Source organism: Amphibalanus amphitrite, unplaced genomic scaffold (genome assembly GCF_019059575.1).
Source record: "Amphibalanus amphitrite isolate SeventyFive unplaced genomic scaffold, NRLGWU_Aamphi_draft 000131F_arrow, whole genome shotgun sequence".
NCBI classification, from domain to species: domain Eukaryota; kingdom Metazoa; phylum Arthropoda; class Thecostraca; order Balanomorpha; family Balanidae; genus Amphibalanus; species Amphibalanus amphitrite.
In genome coordinates, this window is record NW_024881626.1 from 302,497 (window position 1) to 319,757 (window position 17,261).

The window sequence follows — 17,261 nt, forward strand, 5'->3', positions numbered from 1 at the left end:
GCCGCACCCGGCACAACTTAGCGCTCCTGTCAACTGATAGCTTCTGAGGAGTGGAACGTCATTCTGTAGTCGACTATACAACAAAGTCTCTATCCCATGGGTAAATCCAAGGCTATAGAACTCCAGGTAAGGACACCAGCCGTTTGACCTTGAACGCCGCCGGCCGGCCGATGACGTCATTGGAGGCAAGCCGGCTCGGCGGACACACAGGGCGAATGCATAACTGAGGGGCGTTGGAACGTTGCGGGAGCCAGGGAGATATTTTAAAGTGGTTGCATACCACCATTGTTTGTTGATTGATCTACAGACTGCATCCTTTTAAACCTCGATGCATCCTAGGCCTGGATGGTGCGCACATTCGTGGAACGATCACCCCGTCCGACGTCCATGGTCGAAGCTGTCATAGTATTTAAGACACCAAGACGGGTGCAATAACGGCGATCCGATCCCGTCTCTGGCGAATTTAGAGGGGTCGTAAGGACCCAGGCCGAATCTGACCGTCTATTTTTAGGGAAACGGGGTGGGTGAATTGACAACCGATGGCTTAAGAGATGATGAGAAGGGATCCCGTCGTCGATTGTTGTTTGACAGACAACACATGTTGTACTGGGCGTATGACCATCAGAGGTAATGCCTGAACGTAGGCAAGCATAATTGGTCTGTCATTAGTTTAGGAATATAAAATGGGTTATATGGCCTTGATAAAATGGTAATGGAGATCATTGAGGATATGATCTCTGCATTACGGGAATTCACTAATTACTACGGCCCATAGGGGCACCGCCGGAGCTGTTGTTTTGCCATCGGTCCCAGGCAACTCCAGGGAGCTGCAGTGCCCGGCGGCCAAAGCGGCCACCTCGTCGACTCGCAGGTCCTCTGGGATTCCGTGATACTTTAGTGCTTCACCCACAGAAGCACGGGCATAGCAGTAGGATGTGGGGCTAGGTGTCTGTCCACCTCTTCATTCAAAGAACAACGTGTACAGCGCCTGGTCCCGCCGAAGCTCGGTATCGACCGTGACTTATTCACAACTGGCGGATCCAGGAAGCGGTATTGGACACTGCGGGGGCTTACCCCAAAAAGGTTTCTCGGAATTAATTAAAAAAACTCGGATTTCGATTCCTTGCGCACTGCTGTGTGGTGTGATTAACCAACATTTCCTCAGAAAAGTTGCGAAGTTTTCATTTATTCTCGAAAATCGATTTCGGGCGCTGCCCTGGTTGTTGGGGAAGACATTTGCCCCAAATGCCTTCCCCTGGATCCGCCAGTGGCCGTTGCCCCACTCCGAGCTTGACTAAAGACGTCTTCAAACCTCACCAGAAACCGATGGTAAGGTGAATTTAAATCCAATAACTCATCTCTGTCTGCCCGCCTAAATATACTACACATGGTACAGCACCCGGCCCTGTCGGAGCTATGAGCCGATCGTGATATTTTCGGCTTTCCCCATCCCAAGCTCGATTAGAAACGTTCTCCTTCCCCACCCCATTGCTGATGTCAATTCAAATTCAATGCCTCATCTCTGTCTGCCCGACCATAACCCATTCATTGCACACCGTTCAGCGCCCGGCCCCGCCAGAAGTATCCTAGCGCGCTGAGCAGTTGCCTCCAGCCGCGTCATCGCGAGGCCCCGCGCGGCCCATAAATGAATACATTGCGCGAATAGCCGTGTCGCCCCCCTGGGTAAATCCAGGTAAATCCAAGATTCTTACAGATAGGGTAAATTAAATCCAAGATTGGTAAATCAGCACCTCCCGACGATGACCCAAGGAGCAGAAATGTTGCTCTCGAGTCTCGACGGGCTAAAATATTTCATCTAGAATCTAGATTTGATTTCATTCATCTTAAAAATCCACTGAACTCTACAGCATGTCTCAATCGCTAGAATGTATTTAGGCATAGTCACCGTGCTAGAATGTTTCACTCCAATATGACGTCACGAATACAAAATATCCTCAATCCTCTGACAATTTTGTATCCTTGGTCGGTGATTTTGTTGCATTTATGGCGCGGCCACGGCGTTTCATATTTTTTTTTGTCTTTTTCATAGTTGACAAATGGGGAGCATTCCGGTCTAGGGGTAAGATACTTGCCTCTAGATTCGGCCATCCGGGTTCGATTCCCGGGCAATGCACGTGGCATTGCCGCTACCTGACCGCTTGGAACAGCGTGAGAGTTCCGGTTAGCACCTTGGTCCACTGGATGTGGTGCTTAACCCAAAACCAACCAACCATAGTTGACAAAGCGGACAAAGCTTAGAGAGGCTGTGATTTAAACGGTGTGATGGGCGAGGCCATATATGTGATGGGAGCACTGGCGGTCGCAGGGGGGGGGGGCCACGGGGGCCATGGCCCCCCCTTTGGTGCTGAAAGGTGGGGCCATACTATCTTTTGGCCCCACCTTTCAGATCGAACAAAAGTCCTAGGAAAAAACTTTTCGTATGTTTCATTTTCTTTCTTGCGCCATCAAAGGACGTAAATTTCACTCATGAGTGGGCTCAGTTTCGCATTCTGTCAATTTGGCGGTCAGCGTCGCTGGCACCGGTTCACGAGTATGGCCGGATCTTATATGGAATATCAGCGTGGGTTTACTTGAGGCTCTCGTAGGCCCAGCATTCAGCAATGGCTGGCATGAGACCCTCTTCGGCAGTGGCGGGTGGGCCCTGCTAAAGGAGATTGGCTCCAAGACACTAAAGTAAGACCTCATGGGTTGGTGCTGTGCACCTCAGAAGCCCGGTGGTGACGCCGTATGCCGGCTTGGTTTCTTAAGGATTAGCGTGGGACCTCCGGGGCCTGCATATATAGTTTGCATGAGCTAGTATGTAATCTCAGAGGCATGTGTGTAATGTGTACACAGTGACGGTCGCGGGGGGCCGGGGGGGGGGGCATCAGGGCCATGCCCCCAAAGGTCAATAAAGGGGGCCATCATATCATTTGCCCCCCCCCTCAAACAACCAATGGGCCCCCATATAGGTGTATGGGGCCCTGGCAATTATTCGATCGTCACGAGGCTAAAAAAAAACCACGCCCAGCTATTAATATAGCTCTCACACCGGTCTTTGAACGTCCTACACTGACCTCTGAGGGAACTTCAGTGGCGGTCAAGCGCCCACGTTGACCGCTAAGAGCCTACATCAACCTCTGAGGCCCCACATCTGGCCTATGAGGGCCTCTAACCGGCCTCAGGGGTCCCAACCGGCGTCTGAGGGTCTCACACCGGTCTCTGGTGGCCTTATTTCTGTCTCTGGTGTCCCAAGACGAACCTTTAGGTGCCAATAAGGGCCCCGCACTGGCTGCTGAAGACCCGATGCCGGCCTCTAAGGGTCTGCATTGGCCTCTGAGGAGGGCCCATCTTGGCCTTTGAGGGCCCTCTGCTGGCCTCTGGGGTCCAACGACGGCTCATGCCGGTCTTTTAGGGCCCCACCCACGCTGACCTCTGAGGGCCCATGCTGGCCTGTAATGATTAAGGACCCACATTAGCCTCTGAGAGCCCAACTCGGTCTCTGATGGTCTCAAACTACTGGCCTTTGTAGTTTGCAGGCCCTGTACTGGTCTCTGAGGGCCCTAAACTAGCCTCTATATGAAAACATACATGGGTGGGTTTCTGAAGGTCAGAGGGCTCACGCAGTCTCCGGCACAGCCTTACGTTGGTCCTGATCGAGATTGCTTTACGTCCTGATGGTCCCGCGCTGATTCCCTCATATTTCGAGGTCGGGACCCCATGAGCCGGTGTGGGTCCTGGGGCTGGCAGAGACTGATGAAGTCCTTAGGGCTCAGGGCCAGTCTTTTTAGCAGTAGGACTAGGCAGGTTGAGTGAGCCCCAACAGAGCCGTTGCGAAGCCCAGCAGGAGTCGCGCGCGGCCCTCAGATGCCAATTCTGAAAGGCGAAAGCTCGGAACCTGTGGGGGTCTCCAGAGGCCGGTGTACCTACTCTCTCCCGCCGCCACACAACTAGGTACCTATATGGGTAAATGTCATAGTCTAAAAATGCTCTCTGGGTTTCACATGCTTGTTCAAAGCAAGAGGTATCTGTACTTTTTAGCAAGATGTATCTGTACTTTTCTGAATTGTTTTATAGTGGTAAGGTCATGAATCCGCGTGCCTGACCTTCCAGTAGGTATACCTATGCTACACCGATCCGTCGTCATGGACGGTGCAGCGGCCCGACCGGTGGGCACACCGTGAGACGGTAAATGGAACTGGTGATTTTGCCTTAAATTGAGCTCAAAGATTTCACGCAAGAATGAGATGGATGAAGCATAAGTAATGCCAACTGTGCGGCGCCTCGTGGACGTAAAAATTAGCCGATCACCCCCCCCCCCTCCTGGTGACGGATAAATGTAATGTCCCGCGAGTGTGACTTTGGCCCCCCCTTTTGCTAGCGGCTGCGACCGCCAGTGGATGGGAGCGGGTAAATTCAAATGTTTTTGCATTGTCAATAAGTCAGGTTTACCAATCGAAGAGGAGGAAAAATTTGCGTCTGAAGAGTGGGCGACTGCTGGTTATTAACTTTGTCTCTGAAAGTTTCCCACAAGTCACAAGCCAAATCACCCTCAATCTGAATTCGAATTGAATTGCTTGTATTAAAAGAAATAGTTCACTTTTTAACATGGGTTTTGAACTGGAATAGCAGTTCCGTAGCTTGGGCTGAGACGAGCATAAATCAGGAGCTTTTACAGCCCAACGATCACCCTAGGCAAAGATATTCTATTTCTCGTCCCGAAAAAGGTGTCTTGCGTTGAGGATGTGTGCCTTGCATATATTTCCATCCAGTATGAAAAGAGCATGGGTCCCGAAAATTCTTCAGAAACTAGAGAAATTATCTACGAGAACTCTAGAGAAATTCTCGTACTGATCAATTAGGACATTCAGGGGAACATTATCAGATCGAGCAGATCGCCCAAATGCCGGTGGCTGCGATAATTTCTCTGTTTCTGAAGAATTTTCGGGACCCATGCTCTTTTCATACTGGATCGCGTGTGCCTTACAGAAACTGAAAAGTTCTTCCTATATCAAAATATAGAAAAAAATCTTTTGTTATAAAAAGGTTTTATTTTCTTTGCTGATTATTTTGAACATAAAAAATAATAAATCGTTGCAAAAAAAATAATTTCGTGAAAGTGAACTATTTCCTTTAAAAAGGGACCCTCCCACCTTAACATTAGTTTTGAGTTGAGATAGCCAAGTTTGCGGCCAGGCTCAGAAACCACCATTTATCCTGGTCGCAACCCCCGCAGCTTTATGGTGTTCAAGAAATTTCTTCCCTTTACTTGCAGGGTGGGACCAGCTTGGTCCCTATCTCTTAACCATTACGGGAATCTGATGACGTCATCAGGCTTTCGAACGTCCGTTAAATGTTTGACTAAAACGTTTTGTAGCGATGCGATGGTTTTCGGAGGTTTAGCCTTTGTATCGGCACCTCCTTGATTTCTTAAACTTTAACTTTTACTTTGATCGATGGGTTGCATTGTTATGGTTGGTTTGTGTGGCTAGGATTCTCACTAGGGGACAGGATTGGGTGTTGGGAGGATGAAGGTCAACTAGGATGGAGAACTTTGTTTTATTTCCAGCAGTCTTCTTTTCTTCCACAGCTTAAGCAATACTTCTTTCTTTTCTTCGATATCTTCCTCCTCAAACAGAAATATCCCTAAAATATCCTTTGCATGGGGTTTCTGAAGATGTATTGATTCTTTTCTTTCTTCTTCGTAGGCTGGGCAATTCAATATAAAGTGGGCGAGGTCTTCATTTTCTGCATTGCACATCATACATCTTGTGTCCTCTTTCTTGTATCTCTTGCGCTCATTTAGAGGAAGACAGTTAGCTCTTGCCTGGAAAAATATTGTTGATGCTTGCTGGTTGTCAATAAACGTTACTTCCTTCATCTCCTTTTTCCAGACAATATACAGGGACAGAGTAGTTTTAGTTAACAATTCCTCCTTCCATTTCTTTCCATCCCATTTTTGCATGTGTGTTTTAAGGTCTTGTTTGCTTATCTGGTACAAATCCTTTACTTTGAGTCCGACTTCCTTAATAATGGAATAGGTTACCTTTATCCATTTGTTCTTGCCCTCGTCCATCATTTCTGTTAACACCTCTTTGAGTAGTTGATTTTTTCCTTGCAATATGCTTCTCATGTACTGAAGTCTTCCAGTTTTAATCCTTGTTGTCATCAGAGATGCTCCAATTTCTCCTCTCAATGCAGCATTTGGTGCATATTTTGGAGCCCCCAAGATCTGTCTGTAGACACCATTTTCGATTACTTGCAGCTTCTTGGTCTCTTCCTCTGTGACTGTCATGACACTGGAGCCGTACAGTATTGATGGCAGTGCTAGGGATTTCCAGTAGGTCTTACCAATCAGCAGTCTGTTGCATGATTTTGAAATTACTGAATAGGTCATGTTTGCCATTCTTTGTGCCTTTTCAATCATGATTCTTTTCTGCCCTCTGAACACATCCCTTGTATTTGTTACTTTCAGACCTAAGTATTTTATGTTTTCTTTTACTTCAATATCTTCTATGCTTCTGTGCTGTTCTTTCAGATTAAATGTGATAATGTTGCTCTTATTCTTGTTTATGTCTAGTCCACACTCCTTGCTAATTGCTGTCAGTCTTCTGATGCTAGTCTCTGTTTCTTCAATAGAATGGTTCAGTAGGAGCCCGTCGTCAGCAAAGAATAGGATTGGCAGCGTAAATTTGCAGCTTCTGAACCCTGCTTCTGTTGCCTCCATTACTTTTGTGATGATATAAGTCATGAGCTTGAAGAAGGCAGTTGATCCTGTACACCCTTGCCGTATACCACTTGTTACTAAAATCTCTAACTTAATGTTCTCATTTAGTTCAATCCAGGTTCTGTCTCCTTGGTATGTGGCTGCCACAGCATCAATCATTTTGGGGTGAATCTTGTATTTCATGAGCACCTCTACCATCCTAGCTCTATCGATGGAATCAAACGCCTTGCTGTAATCAATTGAAGTAACAATCAGAGGTGCCTTCATTTTAAAGCTTTCTTCCACACAGTACTGTAATAGGAAAAGGTTGTCCTCTATCCTTCCTCCTCTCGTAAACCCTGCTTGTGTCTCTAACTTTTGCTCTGCGCTTTCTAGATGATCTTCTAGTCGCTGTTTTAGAATTGACATGTAGATCTTATATGACACATTCGTTAAAGCAATTGGTCTCAAGTCTTTGGCAGTTGGCTTAGACGTCTTTGGTATCATTTTCGTCCTTGATATCTTCCATTCTGATGGCGTGTCACTTCTCTCGAGGACTTCTTGGTAGCAGCCTGTCAGTATCTTCAAGCATTTGTCATTTTTTATCAAAGCTTTGTATAGTTCTGGCTTGAGTTCATCTGGTCCTGCCGCTGACTTGTTCTTAAGCCTGCCTATACATTTGGTGACTTCTTCCTCAGTTATTTGTATATCTTCCATCTTCTTCATCCTCTTCCTACTGTTCATGGCCATATCCATATGTTCTCTCAGTGTGATTGGGAAACTATATCCTTTTATTTGTATCTGGTCCTGTTTCTCTTTCTCCAGATCTGCAGTATAGGTTAGCTTCGCCCTATCGTTCCACACTTCTTCTAACTTGTTTTCATGTCTTTGATAGATTTTCTTCCAGACACTTGCTAAGTTTTCCTTTTCTTCTTCTCCTTGCAGCATTTGTCCAGCTTCTGTGAATAGGCGAACTGGACTGTTATCCTTTTGCTTTCCTTTAAGTTTGTTGATATTCTCCCAAAGTGCCTTGCTTTTGTAGCTACTATAACGTATTTCGTCAGTCACTTTCTTTTCATGCTTTGCTATTTCTTCCTTGATGAGTAGCTTTGTCAGTCGTTTCTGCTCATAATATTTTTCATATAATCTGCTCTTTTCTTCTTCTGACTTTGCATTTCTCCTGAGTCTGTTGAAGGCTTTCCTTTGCTTGATTTGTTTCCGTATTTCTTCGGTCATCCATGGTTTTTCTTTGATTTTTTCATTCTTTCTGTCAGTTTTTCTTCTGTACCTTCTTGTAAGCAATTTCTCTGCCACATCCTTCATTATCACATTGAGATCTTCCATTAGGCATATGTTATCAGCTTCTATTCTCTGTAGTACCTCTTGCACGAAGCCCGACAATGATTCTTGGTCTGTCTTAAAGAAGTATTCATCTTTCCATTTAGCTTTATTGAGACTCAGTGACTTTTCATCTTTGAAAAACACTGTGATCATGTTGTGATCTGATAGATCTAGTAGTTCTTGACTTTCATCAATTTTCATCTTAAGGATAGACTGATGCATCTTACTGTTGACCAGCACATAGTCAATAACACTTCTGTATTCTTTACTTCCCCATGTATACAAGCCTTCACATATGTCATCACCATTCAGTAAAATCATATTGTTTTTGTTTATCACATCAATGACAAATTTTCCGTTCCTATTCTCTTTTTGGCTTCCTAGGAACCCTACATGTCCATTAAAATCCCCCAACAACATTGTTGCCATGTCTGGACTTTCTTCTAGCTTCTCTTCAAGCTCTTGTTTGATTTTCTCATTTCGTGTTTTGTCTTCTGGTTTTGTTTCAACTGACATGTAAACAAGTATTATCCTAACCTGTTTGTTCAATATACTTCCCCTCACTTCCAAAACATCTTCGTTCTCTGAAGGGGCTTTACTTAAAGTGACACCACTGTTTTGTTTATACAAAAACATGAGCCCTCCTCCTTTCTTGTCCTTTTGTTTTCTCATGCTCTCTATCTTGATCAAGTTCTTGTCAATCTCAAGTTTATCATATCTCTGGTGGGTCTCAGTAATACATAAGATGTCACAACTGTAGGCTAACAATTCTTCTAGTTCTGCCAGCTTTTGCTTTGTTAATCCTTGTATGTTAATGAGATTCAATTTGTAAACCTTTCTACTTTCTTGGTTGTCGGTCTTCGACCCCTTGTTTGTTGTTTGTTTCCTGTACCTTCCATCCTTGCTTTCTTTCTTTCTTACTGTGTTACTTTGTTTCCCTTCCTTTCGACAACCCTCCCCCGAGAAATGACATGGGTTTCTCGCCCTTTCTTGAGCCACTCCTCTCTCAGTCTCCTCTGCTTCTCCCTTTCTTCGGGAGGTAGGTCCCTTGTAATGTAGGTATTTTCTATGCCTTTGCTCTTGAGATCAAACCTCCTTTTGTACAGAAGCTCCACGTGCTCCTTTGATCTCAGCTTCAGCAGGAGTATTCTTGGTTTCGTTTTCTGGTTCTGATTTGCGTTTCTTTCATCTCCTTTCTCCATTGTAGGTTTTTGCCTCAATCTGACAATCTTCTGAATTTCAAAGTCTCGCACTCCCAGAGCATCTGCTATTTCTTTGAACTTCACTATGTCTTCCTGTTTTTTGTCTTCTCCTTTCTCTGCTTTACTCTCTGGGAGATTGTGTATCAGCACATTTGTTGCCCTTTCTTCCAACTCCTTGTTCTGTATCACTCTTTTGATACCTTCAGAGTTACCCTTGATGACTTCTTGTTGTTCTTTTATTTCTTCTACCACTTTTGTGACATCTGCATACGTCTTCCTGATCTCCGTCTTCTTCTCCGTTTCCCTGCTCTTCATTTCCTCTACACACTGTATCATTGCTTCGTTCTGCTCTTGCAATGTGGAAATATTGCGCCCTTGAAACTCTCCTACTTCTCTAATGGCTTGTTCATTTTCGATTGCTGACTTCCTTATTATTCTTGTTTGGTCTTTTAGCGCCTCTGCCAACTGATCGATTTTGGCTTCCAACTTGCTGTACTCAGTTTCTGAGTGTGGATACTTCCTGTTCTTTAACTCGTTTCTGCAGGCTTTGCACATCCATGCCAGTGTGTCAGGGTGTTCCTGGAGTGCTTTGTATGCTTCCGTATGTATCTCCTGACATGCTGCGTGGAACCAACGATGACAAAGGTCACATTCCACTCCCTCATCTTCGTAGCCAACTGGAAGACCACATTTGTGCCCAGGCCCTCCCTTGCATATTGCCTCCTTACTCAGGTCAACTGATGATCTGTGTGCCGGTTCAAAAGCCTCAAAGACACTGTTGTCTAGTTTTCCAATGGCTTTCTCTGTTTCCATTTTCTTGCTCATTACTACTCGTCTTTCTTTGTCTTCTGCCCTGGCCATTTTTCCCTTCTCCGCCCTCTCTGCATCTCTCTTACCTTTCCCTTTGTCCGCGATCTGTCTTGTTGTAGGTGTTTTCCTGCTATTTGTCGGTGAGATTCCTGGCCCCATTTCGTGTGTATAGTTGTGTGTATAATCAAGATCAAGATTTAAAGCTATGTTCACAGCCCCGATTTTTCCTCAAGCCAAGCCCGCAAGCAACTTGCCTAGCAATTCGCATGCAGCATGCTCCGAGGCCCGATGCACATCCACCTCACACCCACATCAGCTTGCAAGGCGCCTGCATGCACACAGACACGTGCTGTTATATACAGGGTTTTTTTTACACCTTTACCTTGAATGATAGGTAGGCGTCTTCCTTCTCCCACTTAACACATGCAATACAATCCTCATGTGCCGCGCCACAATTGCCTCAGTTTGCTGTGCCGAGTCCGACAGCTTCTCTCGCTTTCAGGAAGGAGATCCCGAGAGAAATGGACTGGTAAATGACGTTCCTCACAGATTATCGGTGAGATTATTTGCGGGATGGGAAGGAAAGGATTATGCTTACCAACCATTTACCGAAATGCAACCCACTCGCTTCTCCGTCCTCCCACTCGCTTCTCCGTCCTCCCACTCGCTTCTCCGTCCTCAACCACCGTACCACCACAGCTCGTAGCACGCGGTGGTATATGCTGCTTTGCGCGCAACAAATGCCGCACTTTCAAATAAAGTCGCTAGGAGCAGCGGAGATCCCAAAAAGTAAACAAAAGTAAAAGTCTAATATCTTGAAAACCGGTGAATATTTTTCGGTGAAATTTGGTAGATATTCGTTTTTGCTCTTTCTGAACCGAGGGACATCACTTTCATGCCAATTCATTAACTTTTTTGAAGGTGGGAGGGTCCTTTTTTGAAGGGGAGGGTGCGTGTATGCATTGTCTTCATTACAAACCATTCCATGTACAAATAATTGCTCTTCTTGCTGTCGAGTTCTGATTGTAGAAACACTGACAGGATGGGAGAGCTTTAATATGCACATACAAACTTCTGTGTGACATATTATATTGTGGCAACCCTAGAGCCAGTCTCAAGGCCACAGCTCGTACCACTACCTTCAGCCATTTACATGCAAGTGTGACGCCTGCTATAGGACTGCCCAAACAACCATACCACTACCCACACATCCCCATGCAGAACACATGATGAATTGGCTTGCTCAAGTCCTAGGGAGTAGGGCTATAATAACCTAAATCAAGGGTTGGCTGATAACTGTTATTTTTCACATTATGTTTTTTTTTTTTTTTGAATGGCTGGAGAAAAGGAAGAGGAAATGACCTGTTCCAGTGCTAAATCTAGAAAATCTTGGAAGAGGTTAGATGTGAGCTAAAAGGAGAACCATTTTGAGGAGCCAAGGGAACATGTCTGCAAGGAAATCACCTGTTTGTGGGCTGTAACAGTTGGAAATTTTTGGGCGGCAACATTATTTTGAAATTTGAGATAACCATTGCTTTGAATGAAAAAAGATGGATAAATATTGTTACTTATTTTCAAAAAATGTATTACCGTAAAATGGGGTGTTAAGGGACAGTGGGGTGATAAGGGACAGTTGCGTGGGAAAAACTTTGAGTCATGTTAAGTTCCTAATTTGAGAAGGTTAAATAAAAAATTGAGTGTGGTAGTTGACACTGTTTTGTTCTTGACTAAAAGACAAAATGGCATGGTTTTTCATGCAAGTGATTTGGTTCAAAAATGGTTTTGAAAATTATGCTACATTTTCACAAAACTGAGACATCTCCAAAACTCTGTGTGTACCACATAAACTAGAAGGTGTACAGGTAAAATGAATGCATAGGTGTATTGTCACATGTATTGCACATGTTTCCTGAAAACTTATACAAATCCACCTATTCATTCATCATCCTCTTCCTCTTTTCTGGACACATGCGTATTTTGAGGTGGATGTGGGGTGCTAAGGGACAGGGAAGAAAAAATAAAAATAATATATAAATATAATTTCATAAAGTTTTCTTTCAGTAGGCATGGAAAACACCAAATTCCACATAAAATGCTGGCTAGTTCATGCTTTCATCTCTAACACATCTTAAGTTATATAACAAAACACCTCAAAACTCCCTTAACACCAGTATAACGCCTTTTGGGGCGACTAACGGAGCGAGCGAGAGGGTGGGCCTTGCACGTGCGAAATTGCGAGGGGGTACCTCCAACTGACTTGTGCACGGCACCCTACTAACTGGTCTCTAGCGATGTGCCAAATTTGGGCACAATTGGCCCAGCCGTTCTCGAGATCTGGAAGCGGCACCCTGCACGTGCACACGTGCAAAATGGGTCCCAACTGACTTGTGCACGGCACCCTACTAACCGGTCCCTAACTGTGTACCAAATTTGAGCGCAATCGGTCCAGCCGTTCCTGAGATCTGGAAACGACCCCTGCACGTGCGCACGTGCAGCAGCACCCCAACTCTGGCACATGTATATGCAGTGCCTAGTGGGTGCCTACCTACATGCCAACTTTCAGCGCAATCGGCCAAGTAGTTACCGAGATATTGCAACAATTACAAAAGTGACACCTCTTCGTTTTGCACGTGGCACGTGCATAAGGGGTCACCCACATGCATCGGGAATAGTCCAATACTTGGTAGAAGGAATGAAGCTACCCTACAAAAATTACCGCGTGTAAATCGGTCAAGTGGTTGCTGAGATATAAGCGTCGTAGAAGCGTGACCACGGCCGGCCGGCCGGCCGGCCGCTCATACTCAGAAATTTCCGTTAATCTAAGGAAAGACTACGCTCGCTTCGCTCGCTCCGTAACTATCTTTTACAATGATGGGTCAATGAAGACTGATGTAGGTAAATGTGGTGTCATCATAAAAAGGCCAAAACAAAGAGGGCAACATAATGACAAGTGACTAGCTTCAAAATGGGTTTCTGTTGATGACAGAAAGGTACTTTTTGGTTCTATTTACCTCATAGTTAGCACATTTTCCAGAAGCATAAACTGCATTACATGTAATTGGCTAAAAAGGCCATTAGTGGTGAATGAACCAGACTTCTTTTGTGACAGAATATGCAAAACATTTCAATAAATAAATTGTGTGCCCTTTCACACCCCAATTGTGGGCATTTGATGACCATTTCTAGGAATAATATAGGTGTCCCTTAAAACCCCACATTGGGGTGCTAAGGGACAGCGATGAAAAATAATAAAAAATAATATGCGTGTATATATTTTTAAACTTTAATGTAGCAGGCATGTAAAGCACTAAATTCCACATAAAATGCTGACAAGTTGATGCTTCTATCCCCAACCCTTCTTGAGTTATATAACAAAACACCTCAAAACTGTCCCTTAACACCCCATTTTACGGTACCTTTCTCATTTTCTGCAATTATTTCTTTTTCGATTAAATATCACCTATAAACAATCCATATTTGTCTTACGTGTGCCAAAATATGTTTCAGCAAAGCCTCATAAAAAATCCAACTTTTGTATTGGATGAGGGAAGAGGGAAATGGTGATGAGATGTCGAATCAGGATTAGCATAGAGGAGCAACAGAAACCATTTTTTAATTGATAGGATGGATGAGCTTAGAGGAGGTTGGATGAACCGCTGAAAGTTACCCTAGGGCACTGTACCCTACATTTTTATTTGGTTGCTGAGTACTTGGTAGGTAGAAATCAAAATAAAAAACCCTCCCCAACAGTGAAAAGTGGCAGGTAGCTAAGCTGAAATAAAGATAAATTTGGCTTTTCTACTACTGATGGCAGGCAGCACACCAAGTGAGTGTTTGTCACAAACACATAAAACATGAGCCGCACAGAGGTACTGCAGCAGATGGGACCATGTCGGGCACTGTGATACACGCGTATGAACTTATTAAACTTATCATGCTCGCCGTTTCGACCTGCTCCCAGTGCCCTGAAAGCGGCAGTCATGATTATAAGAATGGCTTTCGAGTTTCGGGAGCACTGGATTTTTAATTTGGGAATTCCAACATCATTATTTATCTAAAGACGTGTTCGTCCATCCATGGGTTACCAGTTAAGTCTGCAACTCTGAATATTACATACCTACCTATTGTTTCAGGCTACTGATACCATTGGATCTATTGAGATTCTCTGCAGAAGAAATGGCTTGTTCATTTGGCGAGGAACAATGGCTCATATCCTCTGGAGGACAAAGGAAATATGGCACCACCTCAAGTCACACCACAAGGCGTGAGAGGCTCATTCAGTATGACGTGCAGGAGAATGACACTCTGCAGGGCATCGCACTGAAATTCAACGTGACGGTAAGCGGGGATGGATCAGTGCTAGCACGACCGTGGCAGCCGCAACTCAGGCTGCCTCCGCGATGGTGTTTCTAATTGTACTCACAGATGGTGAACATAGTGTTCATGCTATTGAAAGTTGTGTTGCCATTGCAAGGGTAATGATGAAAGTATTAATGCTGGACAATCGTGGTGCATGATGTAGGTAAAGTAAATTGTGGAACCCAAATAAGGGTATTGTTTTTAAATTGTATAAATGTTTAGCGCAATTGTTCAGTGCAAGTTTCAGCACTGTTGTTGGACTCCTGTCAGCCAAGGTGTCTTTTCTGGGGGCCTTCTGGCCCTGTTTCACCGGTGATAGCAGCACGCTGCTATTACACGTGTCAAATTGGGTTTCCATGGAAACATCAACAAACCATGGCGTCGTCAAACTGTGTGATGTCATCAAATATTGCTGCTAACATCTTCACGGCCGCGCGATCAAATCAAACGCATTCAACGAGACAGCAATTCTGTTTCAAACGTAGCTATAAAAAAGCTCACGGATTAGACGAAACGTCATTAGTATGACGTCATCACATTACGTCAGCTCGCGCAATTTGATAACAGCGTGCTGCTATCACCGGTGAAACAGGGCCCTGGTCTGTTTCTTCAAGTCGTGTGACCTTAGGTGACTAATGTGATGTGAGCGTAGGATAAATGCATCCTAAGAGTTTTCTTCGAACTTAAAGTGCCATAAACCAGTAACCAGGTGCTCATCTGAAAAGGGTTTGGCACCTGTGTAGCATGAGTAGCATATTAGCTCAAGATTTCCTCACGCTGGCTATCTGCTTGTTTTGCTTCAGATGGAACAGCTGAAGCGCGCAAACAAACTGTGGACCAACGACAGCCTGCACGTGCGCCGCACGCTGCTGGTGCCGCTGCCGCTGGAGCCGAGCGGGGGCACGACGGCGGCGGTCTGCTCCTCCGACAGTGACGAGGCGGGTAGCAGCAGCGGCGGCAGTGGCGGTGGTACGGCCGGCGAGCCGCGCCGACCGGGCCGCGGCCAGCTGCCCTCGGCCGACGACTTCCTCCGACAGGTGGACAGCGTGATAGCCAGCAGTCGGCGCAGCGTCTCCCGACTGAGGGTCGACTGAGGTGTCAGGTGAGCCGCCACGGCGACACGAGAACATCTGTCTCGCGCTCCCTGGTGATATGGGATACAATGGTGTAATAAAAGCGATTTTGATCCTCACAAACCGGATTTCCTCACTTACCGTCGCTCTATCCTGATAAATTACTCGCCTCATCCGCTAGTGTGATGGGCATAACATTTATGGTGGTCAAAGCAAATATCCATCAGGACTGGCGCATTGGCTATGCAAATTCACTGCATCACTCCAGTGATGCTCCCGTGGCCAGTTCTATCGTTCACTGCGGGCCATTTCTTTCAGGAAGTTCATCCGTCAAGTCTGTGTGTGGACGGTCTTGGGCGCCTACTTTTTGAGGAAATCAACAAGGCGACGGATCTCGCAGGCCCACGGACAGAGTATGAGATTAGGCGCGATCTACGTGCTGACGACTCACCATATGAGGCAATATTTTATATATGTACAGATTCCTGATGTATGCTGTGGCAGCATGTCCGTAAAGGAGCCTGGAGTTAAAGCAGCTGTTTTATTTTTGTAAATCGGGATTTGCTCTTTGAATAGCCGTGCTCTTTATGTGTTTGGCGTGTACAATGTGGAGGTTCTTATCACGTTTGGTTTTGCAGCTTGTTTAATTCCGATTCATCTTTATGATTTCTTCACTGAGCTTACGTCTTTAAAAGTTTGCGATGTTGTAGAAGGAAGCAACGTTTGATGCTGGGGACTTTGCGCGTCCCTGAGCTTTGCAATTTGCGCAGCCTTTTTTGTTTTGTGTGAAGTAGCGTCTGCAGCCACGATATTATCCATTGCTTTTGTCTGCACTTGCGCTGTATCCACGGGTAGAATTAAGTGTTTCTGCGAGCCAAGGTCAGTGCGCTGTCCGCTATATTGTCTTTATTTCAACATTTGCTGAAGAAAAAGAAACCGGGAACTATTCTGGGCGGGTGGAGACACCACTTTTGAAGGGTATTCGTGCATTGCATGTGCCTCATTTAACCAAGACGATGTGTGTCTTCTAGCGGGTAGCGGCGGAGCTCCATTGTACTTTAGGGAGTTTGGTAGCACCTATCTGCGGAGTGCCAGGGAATATCAGTTACCATGTATATTTGTGACCGCTGATACTATGTATGTATGTATGTGTTACGGAATGCCTGGCTTCAGCTTGATTCATTTCAAAATGCGCAATTTGCCCACTTTGAAGTCCACCTTTCGTTTAGTCCGATGCAGCGACATTTTGTTCCAACCCTTCGTCAATTCCTTATGATCGTCCTGATAGTCGGGCTGCGATCGTCCCGCTAGTCGGGCTGCCGAACTTCCATATCCTGAGGTATAAAGTGGTGGATATCGTGCGATTGTCGCGACCCAGTGTTATAGCGAAGTGTCTCAGATGTGTGGCTGTTTAACCAGGCTGTTACACACCGGTGTTCCTGTGTGGGTGGAAGGTCGGGGCGGGGCGGCCCTCCGTAATAACACTGCCCACTCAGCCCAGTCGTAAGCCCGTGGCGAGCTGTCCACTGATGCATTCCGCCATGGTGACGATGCTCGCACTCTTTCACACCGATGCCAAGTGTCCGATAAAAATAAATGATGTCTTAATAAAGATGAGTTATTTTCGCAGTGCGTGAGCATCGAAATGCTCCCTTCTAAGAGACAGAACGTAATGGAGAAGATCTTATATAAAGTATTGATTGCTGCTATGTTTACAACATCTACCAGTTACGAGACACTAAGTTACCAGCACGAACATAACAAACAACT

General features: G+C 45.3%; 1 protein-coding gene across 2 annotated transcripts in view; it reads left to right on the forward strand.

The window, feature by feature from the left end:
* Positions 1-17,103, forward strand: part of LOC122381967 (lysM and putative peptidoglycan-binding domain-containing protein 1-like) — a 41,442-nt gene extending 24,339 nt beyond the window's left edge. The window contains exons 1-4 of one of the 2 annotated variants that reach the window (XM_043366766.1): positions 11,381-11,457; positions 14,193-14,397; positions 15,222-15,520; positions 15,810-17,103. In XM_043366766.1, the coding sequence (XP_043222701.1) occupies positions 11,393-11,457; positions 14,193-14,397; positions 15,222-15,512 (561 nt within the window). In that variant the 5' untranslated portion in view covers positions 11,381-11,392 and the 3' untranslated portion in view covers positions 15,513-15,520; positions 15,810-17,103. Of the gene's footprint in view, positions 1-11,380; positions 11,458-14,192; positions 14,398-15,221; positions 15,521-15,809 lie in introns of those variants that run through there. The other variant, XM_043366762.1, reaches the window with a different exon arrangement.
* The last annotated feature ends 158 nt before the right edge of the window (positions 17,104-17,261 follow it).